Here is a 23,183-nt window from a genome sequence, read left to right on the forward strand (position 1 = left end):
CGTAATTTTCGCTCCAAAACACACACTTTTTTGCTCCTAGAAAGGAAGGGAAAATGCCTGTGCGTGTTACAGAGCGAATGCACTCATGCTTGCTTTACAGCCAGGAGGAGGGGGTGGAGCTGAGGAGGAGGGAGGGAAGGAGAGCCATGCCAGCAAAGCGGGCAGCAGCCGCTTACACGCGAGGAGGGACAGACGGGAGTCATAGTGAGCCGGAAAAAGCGCTGCGTAGCCAGCAACAGCCTCAGCTAGCAAAGGTCCGTGCGCTCTCTAAACGGAGCAATGAGGCTGCAGAGGGACGGCAGGGCACAGGAGGGCTCTGAGCCACGAGCGCAGTTAAAACCAGTAAAAAAGTTTTTTAAAAGGCTGCTGGGGACAGGAGGGCACGGGATGAGGGAGAGGGGGAAATTACAATTCTCCCAGCGTCTCAGCTGATCCGCTGAGCAGGACTTGGGTTGCAGGGGATTCACCATTAGCTGTGTAAAGCAGCAAAGAGGGAGAGAAGGAGCAAAGCGGGAGTGGAAAGGAGCTGCTTACACTGCTGTAAGTGGCTGCTGTCCGGTTGGCTCCTTTAAAGCAACAGTGCTCTTTCCCTCCCCCCTCCCCGCTCAGCTCTCCGAAAAGCTCCTTCTCCACCCACCCCATGCGAGCTCCTTTTCCCCTTAGACCCCCCTCCTGCATTATTAGCCACATCCTTCTCCACCCACCCCACGCGTGTTCCTTGTCCCCTTAGCAGTGGCGTAGCGTGGGGGTGCAGGGGGGGCGGCTGTACTGGGCACAACATCTGGGGGTTAGGGTTAGGGGGCGCAAATCCATGGGTTAGGGGGCGCAAATTACTTGCCTTGCCCCGGGTGCTGACAACCCACGCTACGCCACTGCCACCGAGTCAAGAACAGCAGTGCAATATTATTTCATTCATTCATTCCATTTATGTGCCACCTTTCTGCCAAGGAACCCAAGGGGATTTACAGGTTTAAAGTGCTAAGACAAATGATGTAACATGTAAAATGGGGAGAGGGGGAGACAGTCTGACTGAAGCAGGCCCTGACGTTGTCTCTGCCGGCCTCCCTCACACTCTTCCTCCTCCTCCCAGGGCAAATGATACATTTGCCACTGAAAAAGGCTTTTTAGTCACAATGTGCCTGTCAATTGGCTACAGAAGATACCTGGTTCATGCACATCCTAAATGATTAATATATTTACATGTATTCAGTTTGCCAACAAGTGTTGTATATAACGACATATTTATTGCTTACAGTATTCATTTCATAAAGCTATCATTAAATTACATATTTTATGTACAAAACATATTTTCAATACATTCACAGGCCACCTTGATTCCTTTGTACTCCTATATTATTCGTCAGGGAACACATACTATTGGTTTGGTTTTGATTACAAGGTCACCCTAACAATCCACTCACACCATGACTAACCTCAGTGTCACACATGCAAGCTCCCCTTAAACGTTCTCCGCACAGTCACTTCTATTGGCAACTCGCAAGTATATGGGGCACCCATGTTCAGAAAAGAGGAACAAAATGGAAATGATATTGTCCTCATGCCTTCCTGTAAGTTTTCTAACGGTATTTGGCTAGCCACTGTTAGAAACCAAATCCCAGACTATATGGAGCAGTATGCCTAGCCTAAGATCACCAAAGCCCACTCAATCAAGGCCCACTTTCCCCCCATAATACCATGCTTCAAAAATATTTGTTTTCACCACCACCTCAAGAGTAGTTTCTTTTGCCACACATGGCTTCAGAGAAAGTCTGGAGCACTGAGACTCTGAAGGGGCACTAGTACCACAGGCTCATCTTGCAAACGGGCTTCTTGGGCTTGCCCTACTTAAAATTTCCCTTCTAACTAACTCATACCCTGAAGAAAGGAAATTTGATCCCAGGGTCATGACAGCAGTGAAGAAAGAAAGAAGGAACAGCTAAAGGTGGGAAACAGGAGATGAATTTGACCTCTTGCTAAGTATTATGACATCAACATCATCATTATATTATTTATACCCCACCCATCTGACTGGATTGCCCCAGCCACTCTGGGTGGCTACCAGCATATACAGAAGCATAATAAAACACCAAACATTAAAAACTTCCCCGTACAGGGCTGCCTTCAGATGTCTTCTAAAGGTTGTATAGTTACTTATGGAAGGGGGGGGGTTGGCCATTATGTTGGCATGCAAGGAAAAGTGATAAGGCTGGGTTGACCATACTCACTTTTTCAGTACTGTAGTATCTACATTCCTTTGACATAAAGTCAAGGGAGAAGTTGAAACACCATAATTTCTTTCTGAAGTTACAGAACACAGGGAATCAGTTGAGTCCCAAGTTTCTGTTTCACCATTTTCCATTTCCTGCAGAGTGAGAATAAAATATTCAATCAAAATTTCAAGTATAACATTCTCTATGGTCAGTATATGTTTCTAAAATGAAGCTGGATTAAATGCAAGTACTTTTGATATCTGGGTCACACTGTAACTTTAATATCATAATAGTAACATAAGAAGAGCAGCTTAAGTAGGCAACACCAACAATCCAATAACCTTCTCTATAATTGTACATTACCGGCTGCTACAACAGATGCATATTATTAGTTTGGAGACATTAAAATAATGCTTCTATCATTATTACTATTATATTTATTTACATCCCACCTTTTTCCTGGACCAGGACTCAAGGTGGATTACACAAATTAAAACAAGACATATGAAATATAAAAAGGAAAAAACCTATAAAAGACAATAATTAAAATAATTAAACTGTATTAAATAATATAAAATCAAATTATTAAAATAAAGCTAATAAAAACTATAAAAACATCACAGTAATATTAAAAGAGCTTTCCTTAAAAAGTCAGTTCCCAAAGGCCTGTGTGAAGAAAGCGGTCTTCACCTGCTGCCAGAAGAACAAAAAGGAGGGAGACAGCCTAGCTTTTCTAGAAAGGGAGTTCCAAAGTCTGAGACCAGGGACAACCTCAGGGAAAGATATGACCTATGAACTTGCCAGCTCTTCTTCAGAGAGCCAATTATGCCATTGGTTATTATGACACTGCAAAGTACAGCAACATGTATAAAATCTATCATGCGATAGCAATGTAAAGTCTAGGATCTTAGACACACAATAAGGTTCAGAATGCCTAAGCTAGTAAAAGGCAGTTCTGGAAACCAGAACTAGCTTCTACTAGGCTTAGGCATTCCCAGAGCACAGCCTAACTATCTACGGTCATACCCTGGGTTGAATGTGCTTCAGGTTAAGCGGGTTGTGCTCTGCGGCAACCCGGAAGTAACAAAGCGCGTTGCTTCCGGGTTTCGCCGCTCGCGCATGCTTAGATGCTCAAAATGACGTCACACGCATGCACAGAAGCGGCAAAATGTGACCCGCACATGCGTAGACGCGCCGTCGTGTCTTACATTCTATTCAGGATGTGAACGGGGCTCCGGAACGGATCCCGTTTGCATCCCAAGGTACCACTGTACTTGGCTCTTTGGGGAAACTGTGACCCCAACTCCCAGTGGTTTCATGTAGTTGTTGAAAAGTACAAGGGACAAGACAGGAACTTAAATGTCAGTGACCAAGGGGTGGAACAAAAGCTTCCCAGCACCATCTTCTGAGTCTGTCGATTAGGAAGGACTGTGTAACACCATGCTTCCAAGACCCATCTTGCGGACATGGTCCAGAAGGATACCATAGTCAATGGTATAACCAGTATTGTGTAGTAGTGCAGTAAGGTGCTGAGCTAGGACCTGGGAGACCAAAGTTCAAATCCTGACTCAGCCATGGAGCTCGCTGGGTGACCTTGGGTTAGTCACAATCTCTCAGCCTAATCTACCTAACAGGGTTGTTGTCAGAATAAAATGGGGGTGGGAGGTGAACCTTATAACTACCTTGAGCTCTTTCAAGGACATGTGGGGGTAAAAGTAACAATATTAACACAGAAAGCTGCCAGGTTCCAAGAGAAACAATAGGGTCACATTTGTCAGATCTGTTTGGCAGCATAAGTTTCCATAAGAGCAACCAAGGCAGTTTCTTCCCTGAACCCAGGTTGTAAGCCAGAATGGAATGGACCTAAACATCCTGTCTCATCCAAGATTGCCTGAGCTGACACAACAGCACTGCCACACACTCCAAAATCTTGCACACTGGTTGTATTCACTTCAATGCAGCAATATCACTTCAAGACTTTGAATGGCTGTGAAATCAAACAAGCTAGATACTATTGGAATCCAAAGAAAATAATACACCAAACTATAATACAAAATATTCTACTCTGATGTCATCATTCAAAGTTTACATGGTTCAAAATGGAAGTTTCACCTGACTTCAGAAATGTATCAAAAGATAATAACTGACAATACACAGCATAGATGTGTTCAGTTCAGTGTCAAATAGTAAGGGTAAGAGATAATGAAGGACATTCAAGGAACTGTAAATGACCTGCTATTTATATCTGGCAAAATATGTTTATATTTTTAAAAGAAACTATATAACCAGACAAATGTTAAGAATGTCAGAATTACTTCATATTTTCTGAAGAATATATGTCATCAAAGCCAATTAGCCCATTGCCCCTTTTTCACAAACACGTGGGAATAAACCCAATTATCTTGAAAAAAGCCAATTAAAAATTAAACAGATAATCTTAATATCCAAACTTCTAATAATCGTTGGATAATTACTTTTCTCACAAATATGTTTTTAATGTAAACTGTGAAATATTGTCCTTACAAGCAGCAAATACAACATTCTCAATGCTCTGTTGTCTTTAAATGTTGCATTGCAGCTTGCGGTAACAAGTAATCATAGTGACATTAAACATGCCTAGTTTTCTGATGCAGGTCTCATATTTACAGAGCAATCCTAACTATTAATATGCCAGGGGGAGAGATATATGCGCTACAATGGCAAAATGTCTGCCATGTCTTACACTTGTCTAGCCCAGAACACTAAGGGAAAACACACTGCTCCAGAAAAGCGCAGAATGGAATAACAAGAGCCACAGTCCCAGAAACCTTGGAAGCACTGCCAGCACCCACCAATCACACCCTTTATACTACACACAACTCATCGCAACACACAAGGGAAGGAAGAGGAGGCCATATAGCACAACACCTAAACAGCTTCCTTGTGGAAAGGCCTGAAGAAAGAGCACAGTATCTCCTTTGGAGCAATGCTTAAAGACCCACTGAAGGAGGGAAAGGACCGATATAAACAGCAAATTGTCCAGTAGCACCTTAAAGGTAAAGGTAAAGGGACCCCTGACCGTTAAGTCCAGTCGCGGACGACTCTGGGGTTGTGGCGTTCATCTCGCTTTACTGGCCAAGGGAGCTGCCGTTTGCCCGCAGACAGCTTCCGGGTCATGTGGCCAGCATGACTAAGCCGCTTCTGGTGAACCAGTTTGTTCTTGGTATAAGCATGCACACGAAAGCTTATACCAAGAACAAACTTAGTTAGTCTCTAAGGTGCTACTGGACAATTTTTTAATTTTTTTTTTAATATTTCGACTGCGTCAGACCAACACGGCTACCTACCTGAATCTATAAACAGCAAAGTCAGCCACAGCACACAGAGCAACAGGCTCTGGGTGTTCACAGCTACAGGCAGTGGCAGGAACATCTAGCTGTCATGAATGAAACCCAAGATTGGAGGTGTGCACAGAGACATGTATTAATTTTATTTAACGAAGAGCTCTCAGTCATGCAATATATTCAAACATGCTCTGAAGGAATATAAAGGTAAAGGTACCCCTGCCCGTACGGGCCAGTCGTGACCGACTCTGGGGTTGCGTGCTCATCTCGCTTAAGAGGCCGGGAGCCAGAGCTGTCCGAAGACGCTTCCGGGTCACGTGGCCAGCGTGATGAAGCTGCTCCGATGAGCCAGCACCAGCGCAGCGCACAGAAACGCCGTTTACCTTCCCGCTATAAAGCAGTACCTATTTATCTACTTGCACTTTAGGGGTGCTTTCGAACTGCTAGGTAGGCAGGAGCTGGGACCGAACGACGGGAGCTCACCCCGCCGCAGGGATTTGAACCGCCGACCATGCGATCAGCAAGTCCTAGGCACTGAGGTATTACCCACAGCGCCACCCGCGTCCCTTCTGCAGAAATATAGTTACCAACAATAGTTTCTCTGACTAACCAAGTGGCCAGTTTAGAAGCATAGAGAGAATATGGAGTGGGATGAGGCAGAAGCTCCATACTGCTCCTTGGGTTGCTGCAAGGGTTTCATCCAAAGTTGCCTATGACCCCAAATTTCTTATATTCTCTGCTCGGTCTCTTCATTACATTAGGGTGTGTTAGAATGACAGTTGCAGGGTGAATGTCAGGCGGGCCAAAGCTCAGAATGAGCTCAGGCTTGCAAGAGATGTTAAAAATAATTCGGCTATGTTCGAAGCAAGAGTAGGTAGGTAGCCGTGTTGGTCTGACGCAGTCAAAATATTAAACCACTAGTGCACATTCTCACCTAGAAGGACAGGAAACATGACTGGTCAGAGAGTGACAAGCCCTGGTTCTGGTAATGTCAAACTCCAGCTGCTACACTCTCCTATAAGTTATATCCTGAGACCAGCTGAGAGGCATGGTATTGAAGACCTTTGAACATTAAAATCTTTTCAAACCTGAAAACATTTGCTTAATTAGCAAGTAAGCAGGCTAATAAAGGCAGGTTAGCACAGAGAGAATACTCCATTACCTATACCTGTGTAGCAATATGCCTTCTCTCTTTGAAATCAAAACTATCCTAGAATTCCGAGTTGTATAGAGGAAGGCAACAATGCTGCAATTCAGGTTGCAATGGAGATGTTCTCCTGTAAGAAAGTAGGGGCTGGGTATTGGCATTTGAGATTCAGCTAAAAGGCTGTGCTAGATGCCTACAGCTCTTGATAATTTTTGCACATTTTCTGTGAAATGACATGCTATGACCCTACACTCAGAAGCAGCACTCTTTCCTCTGGTGGTTCAATGAGTTTCAAAAATGGAACACCCCCTTGTTGAAATGCAACTAGTCATCATTACATACACTGAGGTGCAATCTACACACATATAAAAAATGCTGCGAAAATGCTAAATTTTTTTTAAAAAAAACTTTTTTTAAAAAAAGCTTGAATTTGCCATAGCTCACCATCGCCATCTAGTGTCACACTTTTATATTGCACGTTACAACATACTTAAAACTTTTTATACTCCTAGAATGCAGAATACTTTCATACCCAGCCTACCTCTCCAGCATAAGCAACACACACCCACGCTTACTGCCATGCATATGGATTATGTGACAAATACACAAAATTGCCAAGGCACTGTATATTCATTTCCTTGGTTATAATTCTCTGTAGAAAGGTTGGAAAGGTTCGGTAAACAGTCCATATTGGCAGTACTACTAAAAAAGATATAGGATATATATAAATTTTGTGTGTGTGTGTGTGTGTGTGTGTGTTGCGCAGCAATTTTAGACTGCTACAGTAAAAAAAATATTGACTTGCTTTGGAATCTGCCTGAGCATAATACTACAGCTTATAAGCAAGAAGTAGAATGAAAATGCCAGACATTTTTATGTCTCTGTCTGAACAATTAGAACCTGATTAAAAAGCAGTTGCTGTCTGGAGTTTAACGAGCAATTTATGCACTACCTGACAAAACATTATCTGAACATTTCATTCAAATCAACTTGAATAACAGCAATGACACACTGTTTAAGAATAGGCTGCAGAGGATCAACAATATATTAATACTTGGGGTTTTAAAAAACATTTTACACAGAAATCCTGTACGTGTCTATGCAGAAGCCCAACTGAGTTCAAAGGGACTTGCTCTTATTGCAGCATCAGTAACAATTCTAATAAGTATAATAAAAATTAAAACTTGAAATTGCCACATAAAAAGAATTAACAGTAAAATAATTTCCAAATCCCAAAAACAAAGGAAAGACTCAAAATCAAATTGAATCGATCTCTTATTCAGTTTTACATAAAATAGGTAGCCACAATCAATTTGGCTATAGTCCACAATTTACTTAACCATTCATTAATTAAGGGTGCCATCCAAATCCTAGCTGAGCATCAGTAAGGTATGATGGAACAGCAGGGTCACTGCCACATCCACAGTCCTATTGCTTAGGCTGGCTGGGACAGGAGGTGTGTGGGTCTGCAAAAAGCCTGAGACTGACTGAGTGATCAGGCCCAAAGTGACCCCAAAGCCATCAAGTGGAGTTGGTTTGAGGTCTAGCAGATTCTGGGCCAGCTCATCCCCTCTAATAGAAAACCCTATTTTGTGGCTTTTTGCAGGAAGCCACGGGGGGCGGGGCAGGAAGCTCAGCTACCCACTCTTTCACTAGACAGAAAGGGGAGTAATGCTAGCATCATTCTTTGGGTGGAGGCTAGTGGAGCTGTTCTGGGTGTGGCACAGGAAGACCTCCATCCCACTCAACCCCCACCCTGTGTGCTGCAATGGGGAGTTGTGTTGCACCATAAGGATACTACTTTAGTGTCCTGAATCCCTGGCCTACCTAGCAGTGAATCAGTATGTTGAGTCCCTAGTCTGGGGTCAAGCCACATGTCCAAAGTCCCACAGAGATCCAGGAGCACCCAAGCTGAGGCCCGTCAACATGGACAGTTGAGCAGACACATCACCTCAGCTCTGCTGCCCTTTTGTACTTTGAATGCTGACTGCAGCCTCTGGGCTTGATGAGGCATGTGACCCTCAGTTGTTCTGAGCCTACTCTAGCTGAGGAATCAAACATCTCCTCTCAGAACTAGTGAGCCCCACCTGGCCAGCAAGGGAGCTGGGTTGTGGGCCTTGCCTGCCTCAGCTTTGCCTATTGCTCCCCATGACTCAGAGCCTACCTTGTTCGTGGAGACAGGGCCCCCTCTGGCTCTGGTGATGGGTCCTGCTGCTCTGGTTCCTGTGCACTGATCCACATCCCTTCGTCATCCTCCGTCACCCTGTGGCTACTTCCTACACCAACCTACCCTTCCCCATCCCCACCTTGCCCCAGTGTGTCCCAGTCCCAGCTACACCCCTTGCCAGGATCCTCTTCTTCCTCCCCATTGTCCTGCCAATTCATGACATTTAGGTTTCCATTAGGAGGAACTAGTGGGTTTTTGCAGGTTAGTATATTCTCTACTGTGGGACGCAGGTGGCGCTGTGGGTTAACACAGAGCCTAGGACTTGCTGATCAGAAGGTCGGCGGTTCAAATCCCTGCGACAGGGTGCGCTCCCGTTGCTCGGTCCCTGCCCCTGCCAACCTAGCAGTTCGAAAGCACGTCAAAGTGCAAGTAGATAAATAGGTGCTGCTCCAGCGGGAAGGTAAACGGTGTTTCCGTGCGCTGCTCTGGTTCGCCAGAAGCGGCTTAGTCATGCTGGCCACATGACCTGGAAGCTGTACGCCGGCTCCCTTGGCCAATAAAGCAAGATGAGTGCCGCAACCCCAGAGTTGGTCATGACTGGACCTAATGGTCAGGGGTCCCTTTACATTTATATTCTCTACTAATTCATATGTCACAGGGTAGTTTACATAGCATAAAGAAAAATTAATTTCAACACTATTAGAACCAATAATATTTTACTATAAGCAGCAACTATTTAATAAGATTAACATTTTCTTTACCAATTAAACTTTGTTAATATAAATGTGAGGGGTGGGTGAATAAAATCAGGCACCTGTGGTAAAAAAGCACCTTCATTCTTTTTAAATTTTGCATTTCATTTATTTCCCATTGCTAAGTACCACTTATATAAGACAATAAATATTCTCCTTGGAAGCAGAGCCACATGTAAAAATATTTTTCCATTTTTCTTTTGAATGTGAACCTTCCAGCAATACCTCTAATTTTCTCTTAAATCATCTCTCAATCATCTTAAGGTTCTAGTAGATAAACATTGATAAATGTTTGATACTAAATCATTTGAATGGTTATTATCTTTATACAAACTCATAAAGTTACTGTATGATGGAGATTGCAATCCTAAACACACATACCTAGGCGTAAGCCCCACTGAAACCAACTGAACTTACTTCTGAGTAGGCAAGTATAAAATTCTACTACAGTATAAGGTTACCATTTCTAATGTTATTCCACACAGCAACTATATTATTTTGTAAACACACAATTAATCCATTCCATGGTTCAAAATTATTGGAATGTATTTAATTGGTGATTTCTACTTTTAAACAGCAAACTTAGGTTTTTATCCATGCAATGCTTCATGAAATTTATGTTGTAATATCAATTTTAATTTATATATAAATGCAAGCAAGTTTAAAACAATTATTACTAAAATAATAAAATAATAGCCTACTGCTAGACTGACTTAACATCTGATTAATGTTGCATCTTGAATTCAGGTTAAGAAGTAGATGTTTTAATGGAAAATATATAGATAAATTGGCACTGTTGACAACGGCATAAACCAAACCATACTATCTTTTGAATTATCATATCTGACTGAATTTCCTCTTTTTGCTCTTAATTCACCTGCAGCACATTAGACAAGGTAATAATTTATGATAATCATATGAAAATATACAATTAATATTCATCACCTCTAGTTTCTCATCACTTTAGATAATCAGTAATGCAGAGTGAAAATGCTGTCAGATTTCTAATTGCTTTGTAATGGGCCTGAAATAGGGAAATCATTAAAGACAAACAATCTGTCACTTGTCTGTTACTTTAACTATCTATCACTAAAAAAGAAACTCATTAAAGAAATTGCTAATGAGCTACAAAAGACTGCACTGAATGTGTCCTGCAATGTATTTTAAACAATACAGTATCTGCCTAAATAATTCCCTAGACACCGTATACATTTTTGTGGACTTAGGAAACATGTATCGCTCATGCAGCTTGATTTTTTTATGATAGTTTCGCACTTAACATGTAAATAATTCACATTATTTTCAATGTGACTTACTTCCACATGGCATCTACTGACCTGAGATTCATGTGTACAGATGCACCCCGTTACTTCTATAGAAAGCTGGGTAACATAGACTGATAGTTTTGAGTCTTCCTGTCTCAATACTTCCTTGCCCTTCGGTCAGGGGATTCCTATTTATCAAATAAATTTACTAGGGAACCTCCACATAATTTATTATCAGGGCAGGCAGATCTGGTACTATTATTACTACTATTAATACTTTCACTAACTATTTACTGTATTTAGCACCATCCCTGTGTAAAGGGATAAAATGGAAGTGACATAGTTAGTGTTTAGAAGGTTTACAATAATCAAATACCGGTAATTGAGTTGTCATCACTTTAGCCAAACCAGCAACCACCACATACAAGAGGGAGTTGTCAGCCAATTCAGGGTAACACTGAGGTTGACCCTGAGAATGTGTGTGTGTGTGTGTGTGTATATACACACATACCTTTAGAACAACCCCTAAGGTGGAACACCCCACCCCCAAAATAAATAAAAAACCCAGCCCAGTGAGGACTTAACATGTATGTGCCCTCCCCTGTTGAGAAGCAGGGGAGAATTCTGAAAACTGGATGGACAGAAAAAAATTGAATGGTTTGGTTGGAAATGTAGGAGGAGGCAGAGACACAGATATAAACAGGAAAGAGAAAACCATTTCATTGTCTGTAAAGGCCATTTCTTGGTACACATTGAGAAGTTATTTTGAAATATTCCCAGGGACAGAAGTGCTTAACTGCCATAAAAATCAATGGAGAAATCCAAATAACATTAAACAATTTGTCTGTTGGTGGCTTGATCTTACAAAAATAATGAAGTAGTTTAAAAGCTTTCTTTTTATTGTATTTTAAAAGATGAGATCAACGTAATAGTTTTGCAATCCCAATAATTTATCTGAAACCTGGATAACTTTACTTTAAAAAATAAAAAAATTGTCCAGTAGCCACTTAAGAGACTAACTAAGTTGGTTCTGGGTATAAGCTTTTGTATGCATGCACACTTTTCAGATACAATGAAGCAGAAGTCACCAGACCCTTATATACAGTGGGAGGGTGGGGTGGGGTTTTTCTCCGAAGGGTTGTAGGAGATGGGTGATTGACTCTTTTCTCTAAAAGTATGAATCGGGGGGGGGGGGGTCCATCTGCAGTAATTTATATATAAAGCTAATGTTTTATGAGCAAGTCATCATCATCATCATCATCATCATCATCATCATGTTATTTATGCTCTGCCCATCTGGCTGGGTTTCCCCAACCACTCTGGGCAGCTTACTGCACATAAAAATGGTAAAACATCAAACATTAAAAGCTTCCCTAAACAGGGCTGCCGTCGGATGTCTTCTAAAAGTCAGATAGTTGTTTATTTCCTTGACATCTGATGGGAGGGAGTTCCACAGGGTGGGCGCTACTACCGAGAAGGCCCTCAGCCTGATTCCCTGTAACCTCACTTCTCACAGAGGGAACCACCAGAAGGCCCTCGGAGCTGGACCTCAGTGTCCAGGTTAAACAATGGGAGTGGAGACATTCCTTCACGTATACTGGGCCGAGGCGATTTAGGGCTTTAAAGGTCAACACCAATACTTTGATTGTGCTTGGAAACATACTGGGAGTCAATGTAGATCTTTCAGGACCAGTGTTATATGGCTTGGAGGCCACTCCCAGTCACCAGTCTAGCTGCCGCATTCTGGATTAGTTGTAGTTTCCAAGTCACCTTCAAAGGTAGCCCCACATAGAGCGCGTCGCAGTAGTCCAAGCGGGAGATAACTAGAGCATACATCTCTCTGGCGAGGCAGTCTGTGGGCAGGTAGGGTTTTAGCCTGCGTAACAGATGGAGCTAGTAGACTGCTGCCCTGGGCACAGAACTGACCTGCGCCTCCATGGACAGCTAGCTGTAAGTCTAAAATGACTCCCAGGCTGCGCACCTGATCCTTCAGGGTCACAGTTATCCCATTCAGGACCAGGGAATCTTCCACATATGCCTGCCCCCTGAAACCCCAAAACAGTACTTCTGTCTTGTCAGGATTCAGCCTCACTCCATTAGCTGCCATCCATCCTCCAACCACCTCCAGACACTCACACAGGACACTTGCCGCCTTCACTGATTCTGATTTAAAAGAGAGGTAGAGCTGGGTATCATCTACATACTGATGAACACCCAGCCCAAACCCCCTGATGATCTCTCTCAGTGGCTTCATATAGATGTTAAAAAGCATGGGGGAGAGGACGGTACCCTGAGGCACCCCACAAGTGAGAGCCCAGGGGTCTGAACACTCATCACCCAACACCACTTTCTGGACACAGCCCAGGAGAAAGGAGCGGAACCACCATATAACAGTGCCCCCAGCTCCTCTAGACGGTCCAGAAAGATGTCATGGTTGGTGGTACCAAAGGCCGCTGAGAGATCCAGCAGAACTAGGAAGCAGTTCTGGGTGTCAAACATATGGTAAAGATTATTGGAAACAGTGAAAAAAAGGTTTTCTGGAAAATGATTTGTGACCAACATAACATGTGACAATTCACTGACAGACACCCACAAATAAATGTCTCAGAAGCCAGACCCTGTGTATATGACACTTGACTATGCATACCCAAGCTGCAGGTCAGCATCAAGTCCATGTGGGAAGTTGTACTGCCCACAGGAATATACACTTGGCTGTGGCAACACCCTAATGATTTGTTTCTTTTCACCCCAATGTTTATCATCATTTGCAGGGAAGACAAATGTCACAGAAATCTCATCTTAAAAGGGGTTTTCATACTAATGAATATCATTTTGCATCACCTGGCCAACCAATTTCCCAGTCTCAAATTCAACATTAACAACATTTTGAACTGACACCAGTACTTCAGTGGCTGTTTCTGCTTCATCACCTTTTTAAAAAGATAATCACATTTCCCACAGGGACAGTATTCACTGTGTTTGCGGTGTTTACTTTAAATTATGTTAAAAATCAATTTACTGTTTGTAAATTAAGTCTGCCTTCAACCTTTTATGGGGTTGTACTGTTCTCTGAGGTAACGCAAGGGACCCTCTGCCCCTGAGGTGAATGTTTGTATCTCTAGATCAGGGGCGAGGAGCATTCAGCCCTTGGGTGAATCTTGGCCCTCCAGACTTCTTCATTTGGTCTGTGAGGTCATTTTGAGCAAGCCATGGCCACTCACTCTACACCTGATGTCATACAGGTAAGGGCAGGGCTTGCCCAAAGCCCATTTGTGCAGCTCTCAAAGTGCCCAACCCCCAGATGTTTGTCAGGACACTTTGAAGAACTGTGCAAATTAAGGACCCAGCACAAAGCAGGACAACTTCACCTTCACATCAGCCAATACGAAGGGAGAGCAATCCTCCAGGCAGCATTCCCATACTCAGCACTAAACAGGATTGCTGCCCACATGAATCCTGCCTAGCTGCTTTCATTAACAAACTAAATGGCTCATAATATACGTAGAACTGTATCAAGGATAAACGTCTTCCATTTCCACCTTCACCAGGGTCTCAGTGGGGCTACTCTCTTCCAAGCCTAGTTCATCATTTGCCCAATCAGAATGCTAGTGACAAAAGACAAGTTGTATTAGTAGATGTGACAGTATCAAATTGACGCGGAGGGAGGGAAATTGGCATTTACACATTTGCACTCTGAGCCTTTATTTACACAGAAGTCTGATTCATTGTGTGTTGCTTGATCATAAAGGGTGGTGTTCAACGTTCAGAGTAGACCCACTGAAATCAACAAACGTGACCAAGTTAGGTCCATTCATTGCAGTGGGTCTATTCTGAATAAAACTTGGCTGAATAGCAACCAAAGAAGGCCCCAGTCTACGTCCTTAACTAGAACTAACTTATGACAAAAAAAGAAAAAAGTTTTGCTCTACTTTTCTAAACCCAGAACTCTTGCTATTTTAAACTGAGGTAGCTCAGGAAAAACGGGCATTCCCATCTCCGCCCGCCCCCCGCCCCTAGTTTCCATATGTTCCTTATCTTAGGGTTTAGGAATTGCCTCCCCCCCCCCCCAGCAATTTATATGGAATGCGACTCCATACTAATTTCTCCTCCAGCGTCTCCGGATTGGGGATAAGGGTGCTGAAAACAGGCAATATTTAGCACCCGCTTAGAGCCGTTGCTTGAAGAAGCAAGAAAATGCTAAGCGAAGTTTCCCTTAAATTTTCTTTGCAAGAGATAAAGCTAAGCCTGCAGCGGAGGAGGAGAAGAGAGGCTCTCGAATCTACCCAAACGAAGAATTAAGTAGCGTGAAGACAAACGCTCACTCACAAAGCGCCGCAGCTTCTCCATCTGCTCCGAGCGGCCTTCGGTCGCCATGACGACGGCGTCTCTCCTGAGCCGGGCTCGCTTTCCTCCGTGTGCGTCGACATGTGGGGCCGGGTAGGAAACAGGGACAGCATCCGGAACGTTGCTTACAACGAAGCGCTATGAGGTTAGTCGACCGTTCTTCCTGCTTTATACGCAACACGGCAAGTTCTCGCCCTCTCTCCCTCCCGCCCTCGAGGATTATCTGGCGGCCTGGTGCACAGATCCACGGAGCCGGATGTGGCCACTGGTTGCTTCCCCGCTTCTAGTTGCTGCTTCGTGAGGCGTTTCGCTCGACGAGGCCCGGCATCGCTTGCCACTCGGGGAATGGCAGTTGGGTGAGTTTAGGCATGCACGGTCTTCTCGCTCCAGGAAGGGCTCCCCTGCCGCGTGCCGCTGAGGCCCTTGTTCCGGCAATGCCAGCCAAAGAGTCAGTGAAATTAGAGTCCGTGAAATTATTCTTATTATTGTTTACGAAGGAGAGACGCTTCGCCTTCTCAGATATGTGCCCTGCCCTACTACTCTGCTGTGTGAAATTCCGGTTTGTGTGTGTTATGGCAGGCCCGTAGGTGGCCTAAATGTTCCGGTGGGGGACACCAAAAAAAGGAGGGGAGGCAGCTTATCCCTATCAACACATTATTGTTTTACTTGTATTCATTGAGGCTATATTATATTACTGTTACCAGCACAGGCCCTGCGGCAGCGGGAAGCCAGGTTGGAGGGGAACTATTTATGAGGCTGCCAGAGCACATGCTTGCGCTGCCTTCCTCTCTATTCTTCCCCTCTTAACCTTCATCCATCCTCTGGTTCCTTCTCAGCCCTATCCCTTTGCTCTTCCTCAGCCTCTCTTAGCCCCATTCACTTCTTGTTCTCTCCGGCTACTCCTTTTGATATGTTTTGTTTTTATGTTGTAAACCACCCCGTGATTTTCAGATGAAGGGTGGTATATACCGTATTTTTCGCCCTATAGGACGCACTTTTCCCCCTCCAAAAATGAAGGGGAAATGTGTGTGCGTGCTATGGGGCGAATGCAGGCTTTCGCTGAAGCCTGGAGAGCGAGGGGGGTCGGTGCACACCGACCCCTCTCGCTCTCCAGGCTTCAGGAAGCTATCCGCAAGCCGTGGGAGAGCTTGCCTGCACCCAGAAGCTTGGGGCGCGCTGAGCTCAGCACGCCCCAGGCTTCCGGCTTCGCGCAGCTCTCCCACGGCTTGCGGATAGCAGCCTGTTCTGGGGGCTGGGGTCGGGGGAAGCTCGGGCTTCCCCCGCCCCAGCCCCGCACCTGGGGGGGGGAAATAAAAATGTTTTTCTTTATTTTCCCCCCAAAAAACTAGGTGCGTCCTATGGGGCGAAAAATACGGTAAATTTAAGCAGGTCTGAATAATGATGATATATTTTCACTACTCATTTTTCTACTGTTTCAATTCTTTCCACCTGTCTCCACCATCTCACTTATTTCCCCACTTATTTCCAGCCACTGGCCCTTCCTTCCACACTTTCTCACTGCCTACAAATAAAACTATAACAGTGCTTACTGTCTTTTCCCATCTCCCTGATGAAGATTTATTGACCTGATTTTAACTTTTTCCCTCATAGGGAGACCAACATTATGATTGTCTAATCTCATTACTTAACTTTGTAAGCAACTCTGGATACTTTTTTAGACTGATCATTTTTCCATCAGTTGTATAGTATGCAAAATAAAAAGATTCATTCTCCAGAACAGTGGTGTTTGCCAAGGTTTATGAAGCACTGTGTTTTGTTCACAGGTTAACGAAAATTGTGGGTAGCATCCTGCTACCCACAATGGTAATGAGATACATAATGAAGCTCACAAGCAGGTTTTAGAGCAAATAATGCCTTAACGTTTTTTTTCTGCATATTTTGGTCTGCCTCTGAATAAGCTAAGCTTGTGAAGGCTAACCGTAATGGTTTTTGGTCTCAAACCCTGCTTTGTCTAATCACCTTTAACAGGGTGTGTAAACCAGTGACCAACACCATACAACATGCTATGTGAAAAGTCCTTTATAACAATCGCCCCAAACTGAACTAATTTCTTTTGTCTTGATTAAGCAGTGTGATCCTGTCTCTACTCAGAAGTAAGTTCCATTAATTACCAGTGGGTATAGTTCTGCAGTCTTAATTTCCTTGTTGCTCCCGTCACTTCCTGTACTCATTGAGAGTTGCCATTTAGGTACCAGGACTATGACAGATGTGGAGATCAAATGTCTCTTCCCATCTCTATGCCACACCTGCTTGGTACCAGTCACAATATTTCAGTTGGAAATAGGGAGAGCCAAACTATTGTGATTGTGATTCTTTGTTTTTCCCTGTTCTATTTGTCCACAACTAAGTGTGCTTTAAAAAGTAGGGAGTTAATAGGATACCCGCTGCCTCACTGATGTGACTGAGAGGACTGTGGCTCACTTGTCAGAAAGACTTGGAACACAAGAGATATGCTTAAGTTGGAGACATTAACAACAGAAAAGGGCTTTATAAATCTCCCAATCACTCTATGAAGTCCTCACATTTTACTCATCAAATGACATTGAACACACATGCCTATTAATAAATAGGCAGCTGCCCTGAGACCTGTGTCCTTTTTTGCCTCCCCTGGACAGATTCATCCAGGGAGATATGGTCCTTCAGATAGCCTGGACCCAAACTGTATATGGCTTTATAGGTCATAACCAGGACATTGAATTATGCCCAGAAATGGTCTGGTACCCAGTGGAGCTGTTGTAATAAGGAGTTTCTGTTCTCTCTGCACCTGGCTCTGGTTAGCAGCCTGGCCACAGCATCTTGGACCTGCTGAAGTTTCTGAACACCTTCCAGAGGTAGTCCTACATAGCCCGTTATTAACACCAAACACTTGTTTAGCACTGAAACAGCTTCCTCAGATTTAGATGGAAAGGAAAGATAGAGTTGGGTGTCATCCACATCTTGGTGGCACTGAACCCCCCAAACTCCAGACAACCTCTCTCAGTTATTTCATGTAATGGGGGAGAGGACAGAACCCTGAGGGATATCGTAGACCAGCAGCCATGGCACTGAACAGGAGTCCCCCAGTATCACCTTTTGGACTTGTCTCTCCAAGATGAACTGAAGACACTGTAAAACAGTGCTGCCAAATCCTATCCCAGCAAGGCGGCCTAGAAAGATACTTTGATCAGTCGTATCGAAAGTTGCTGAGAGCTCTAGCAAAACCAACAGGAACAGTCCACCTTCTCATCTCCTATTATTTATTTATTTTTATTTTTTTTGCAAACCAAGGAAATCTTTAATAAAAAAAAATTTAAACACACAAACGTAGGAACTGTGGGAGAGAAAGAGAAAGAATCCTTTCTTTAAGCTGCTGCACTTGCAGCGTCCTCTGCAAGACAGGCGAGCGCCCCCAGGTGCCCTGCAGCAGCCACCCCTCTTTCCCGCCCCCGAGTTCTGCAGCGACGCCTTAAAAAGCTCCAGGGCGCTTGTGCAGCTTCTCGCTTCTCTCTCTTTTTTTTTAATGATATTTATTGGAAATTTTAAAATTACAAAGAAAAAAAGAAGGAAAAAACAAGGAAAAGAGAAAAGAAAGACAACAATAGATAAAAGTAACAATTAAACAATACAAATCAATAGAAACCAAAATCAAAAAGAAAAAACAAAGCACACAATACAACACAGTCAAAAAACAAAGATATACAACAAATTTAAAAACAAATCCAATATTCCCAAATCCTTAACTTTCATTAACTTATTTCATCGACCTCCTCACACCTCCCTTTTTTGTATTCTAATTGTTAATTATCTCAGCAAATCCTTTCCATCTTTCACAATATTCTGTCATTAAATTACCTTTATCTATTTTAACCTTATCTTACCATAAAAAACCCTAAAACTTAAATCTTACTTATACCAAATTCTTTTAACCATATCATATTCTTACATAATTCTTTTTAACATTTCTGCTAAAGCCAAATAATTTCATTCCAACATTTTTCTAATACTCGTTAATTTTATGATACTTTTCTAAATAAATTTTTAAAACTTTCTTCCAATCTTCATCCATCGTCTCTTCTCCTGGTCTCGGGTTTTGTCAGTCCTTTCTGTCCCATCCATCTAGTCCATCAACCTGGTGACCTTATATCTGAGGCTCTTTGGTCTTTTACCATGTCCCTTCCGCAGGTCTTCTTCATGTTTATACCTGTACTTTACTTTGTCTTCTGCTCCTTTCACTCTGGGAGACTCCAACTTGACAATATTTTTGTCCCTTCTCAACAAGTCAGCCCCTTTTCCATAGTCAACACTGAAATCCATGTGATACTTAAAGGCATGTTTCAAGGCCCCTCCAAAATTAGGGGCCCCCACAGCTCCGAGCTCCCCCCGGCTTAAAGCCAGACTTGAAAAGTCAAAACATCTCTGCATGGGGGGTCCATCCAGCCCCCCCATCTCCAAGCCAAGCAGAACTCCATCTCTCCAAGTCTGACTCTTTCCAGGTTCATTCATCAAGTCCAACGACTCATGTTCCCACTGGGCCACAGCTCCCTCCATCTCTGCCACCCGAGGTCCAGCAACAGCCTCCTCCCTCATCTCATCTGTCAAAGCGCATTCCTGGATTAATTCCTGAGTGGGTTCTATATAGGTACCCACTGCCTGTCCAAAATTTCCTATCGCAGCTGTCATCAAATCCATTTTCTCATGTAACTGTTCCAATAAAGCACTTGTCTTGCAAAAGGCAAGCACCAAAGCCTCTGAGCACATTCTTGTTCAAGGTCGAAGTCTGGTCCCACGATCTTTAATCTTTTACAGCTGCAAAACTCCCCAGTTCAACTTTAAAAACAGTTTCACAAGCTCCCAGTAGGGGAAGCAATTTCTATTTGTATCCGTCTTTTTTTCTCTCTTTTTTTTAAAGGCAGATTTAGCAACAAAGTTTTCCTTTTTCAGATATTTTGTCAATATTTTGTTCCTTTAAAAAGTGAAAGGGAACAATGGAATCAATATGTTTCTATTCTTTTAACTATATGTCAAAAGCGTTTGTCCATAGTCAATGAACTTCTCCAAAACGTCTGTCTTGACACCCCGCTCCCAGGTTCAAGACGGTGGAAAATTACCTTTCTTTACTCTCTCTTCTGCAGGTTTAAACAATCTAAAAAAGGTTCCCCCCTCTTCTCCTGCTTCCAAGGGGGGGTTCAGTAATTTTAAATGATGAAAATTTAGTCCTTTACAAACGACTTTCTGAACTCTAGCTTGCCGTGTCTTTGCTTCAATCTATCTACAAAAAGCGGAGGGCGGACTTTCTGTTTAGACCTTCCCGCTTTCGGTGCCTAATTAAAAAATTTTCACAGTCCAATTTTCCGTTCTACTCACGGGCAGTTGTTTGAAATCCAATTGTCCACAGGAAAAAGTCAGCGCTCTCCGGCAACAGCAATGCGGCTTCACTCCGTGAAAGAAGCAGTCGATTCAAAGCACCGCGCCACTCACCCCACATCGCTCCGGATCCCCAAAACAGGGTTTCCCCGCGAGTGGAGGGGGCGCAAAGGTGCCAGCCGAATCCCACGTCCACAGGCTTCTCCCGCCTGTGGTTTTTGATGGGTCTCCGCCTCGCCGTGGCGGTTCAGACCCTGTTTTCCACAGAGCGGGTTCCTCCCGATCGGAGGAAATCCGCCATTGCCAGAGGCGCCAACCCGGAAGTCCCCATCTCCTATTATTGGTCATTCACCAAGGCAACCAAAGACATCCTGCCCTATAACTAGGCCTGAAACCAGATTGAAATGGATCTAGATAATCTGTCTCACCAGGAACTCCTAGAGCTGAGAAGCCTTTTTGCAACTATTTACCAGAACTCCAGGAAGGCGCTGGTTGGACCAGAGTGAGGGACAATACCTGGTTGATTGGCAGGTATTCTGTATTTTGAGTTGGTGGGGTGTGGGAAAGACTGTAGTAATTCTGGCAGTGGAGCCAAAAGAAACTGTGACTGCACACAAAGGCCAAAAAAAGCCATCAGTGCTGTCATGTCCTCACTCAACATTGGCTGAAGGGGATGAGAGGTATAAACCTTCACTGATAGACTATATTAGTCACAGATCGAATGACAGATCCTTATCAACTGTTTGCCCTTGTATTTAGTTGGCAAAGGTGTAATAGAGGTGGAAGAAATTGGGCTGAGAGGTTGTGCTCCTTCAGGTGTATGTCTCCACCACCCACCAAAGCTTTGTACACAATTTCAGGAATGATTTCCCTTCCCTTACCCCTGGCTCCAGGCTTGGGTTGCCGTTCTGAGAAGTAGCACTGTATAAGGGACAAGACTTTACCCCTTCAGGTCCTAGACCCCACAAAATTTTGGTTGCCTACAAAGGACAGCTGAAATGTGTGGAGGGCTACCCAGATTCCATTTTGATACAGGACAACACACATGTTGTTCTCTTTCTTGTAGAAACTGAGAATTCTATGTAGAAACTGGAGACAGTGCTACCAATGCTTCTGTCCCATCACTTGATGTATTATCCCAGAGTGACACTATACATTGGAACCTCTGTTTTCGAACATAACCCGTTCCAGAAGACCATTCGACTTCTGAAACATTCAAAAACCGAAAACTGAAAGCAGAAGCCTCAGTACAACAGGAAAACTCAAAACGAAAGCTGCATCGCACGTTCGGCTTCTGAAAATCATTCAAAAACCGAAGCAGTTACTTTCGGGTTTTCTCCGTTCGAAGGCCAAAACATTCGTCGGAGACATTCGAAAACTGAGGTTCCACTGTACTGCTATTGAATAATATCATTAGGGTTTTTTTGAGGAGTATTGAAGTCCAAATATATTTTCAAAGCTCTTTGGAGGACCAGTTGCTTACCAAGCATTTCTTACCCCGTCCTTCAATGCACTTCATGAAAATGTGTTTTCCTTAACAGTTCAGAAAGCCCATGTCAGGTTGAGGAAATGACTTCTGCAAGGGCCATGAAGTATCTCCATTGCTGCGAGAGTCGTGGATATTTATTCCCCTGTCTTCCAGTTCCTTGGATCGTTGTCTCCTTGGCCCTGAATTTTCTCTGGTATATAGTTAATGAGAAGCTGTCATTATCATGTCAGCACATTACAAAGGCTTTCTCTTTCTCTGCTGTTCATTAATGTAATGAGCTGTTAGCCATTGCCTGACACTGATTGCATTTTGTGCTTGTACTGAGGGGAGGCATCAGGATTGCCATTCTCCTAGGCATGGTAGATTGGAAGATGGTTCTGTTTGCTTTTCAGTATTTTGTTCCCCTTTTTTTGGAAGCTGGGAAAGTTTGTTCAAGTCTGTAATTCCAAGTGGTACTAGTCAACAAGTAATGCTTCAATCTTGCATGCTTCCTAAGGAGTAAATACCATTGAATTCAGTAGGATTAGTACTTGGTAATATACACCACCTAGAATTCTTTTACCAGAAAAGTGTTTAATGTCTAGGATCCAAAGAGCTACTTTAGGCACTTCTGTTGCTAACCCTTTTAAAACTACTCCTCATTTTCAAAGTCCTTTCAGGTTCAAAATTAGAAGTTACTGTTCAAGAAACACAATTCGAAAGACAAGTTCAAAACTAGAAATTACTGTTGCAGATAGGTAGCCGTGTTGGTCTGCCATAGTCAAAATAAAAAAATTCCTTCCAGTAGCACCTTAAAGACCAACTAAGTTAGTTCTTGGTATGAGCTTTCGTGTGCATGCACACTTCTTCAGATACACTGAAACAGAAGTTGCCAGATCCTTCTATATAGTGAGAAGGTGGGGAGGGGTATTATTGCAGTCGTTAAGAGTCGTCAACAGGCTCATCTCAGCTATCTGCCAATCACCCATTCCCACCACCCTTCTGAGTAATACCCCTCCCCACCTTCTCACTATATAGAAGGATCTGGCAACTTCTGTTTCAGTGTATCTGAAGAAGTGTGCATGCACACTAAAGCTCATACCAAGAACTAACTTAGTTGGTCTTTAAGGTGCTACTGGAAGG

General features: G+C 43.4%; 2 protein-coding genes across 10 annotated transcripts in view; one reads left to right on the forward strand and one right to left on the reverse strand.

The window, feature by feature from the left end:
• The window catches only part of DCDC1 (doublecortin domain containing 1), a 246,701-nt gene extending 231,411 nt beyond the window's left edge, over positions 1–15,290 (reverse strand). For all 6 annotated transcript variants that reach the window (XR_014516364.1, XM_083462254.1, XM_083462253.1 and 3 more), the window contains exons 1-2: positions 15,191–15,290; positions 2,226–2,362 (exon numbers count right to left, since the gene is read on the reverse strand). Coding sequence is in view for 5 of the 6 variants with exons in the window: in XM_083462254.1 (XP_083318380.1) it covers positions 2,226–2,362; positions 15,191–15,238 (185 nt within the window). In the remaining variant the exon portion in view is untranslated. The remainder of the gene's footprint in view (positions 1–2,225; positions 2,363–15,190) is intronic.
• DNAJC24 (DnaJ heat shock protein family (Hsp40) member C24) overlaps positions 15,244–23,183 on the forward strand; it is a 43,561-nt gene continuing 35,621 nt past the window's right edge. Inside the window, exons 1-2 of one of the 4 annotated variants that reach the window (XM_083466057.1) lie at positions 15,386–15,564; positions 22,114–22,254. The gene's annotated coding sequence lies outside the window, so the exon portion shown is untranslated. Of the gene's footprint in view, positions 15,672–22,113; positions 22,255–23,183 lie in introns of all 4 variants that reach the window. The other 3 variants (XM_083466055.1, XM_083466054.1, XM_083466056.1) reach the window with 3 other exon arrangements.

Source organism: Podarcis liolepis, assembly GCF_965112155.1.
Source record: "Podarcis liolepis genome assembly, chromosome: 1".
Classification (NCBI taxonomy): domain Eukaryota; kingdom Metazoa; phylum Chordata; class Lepidosauria; order Squamata; family Lacertidae; genus Podarcis; species Podarcis liolepis.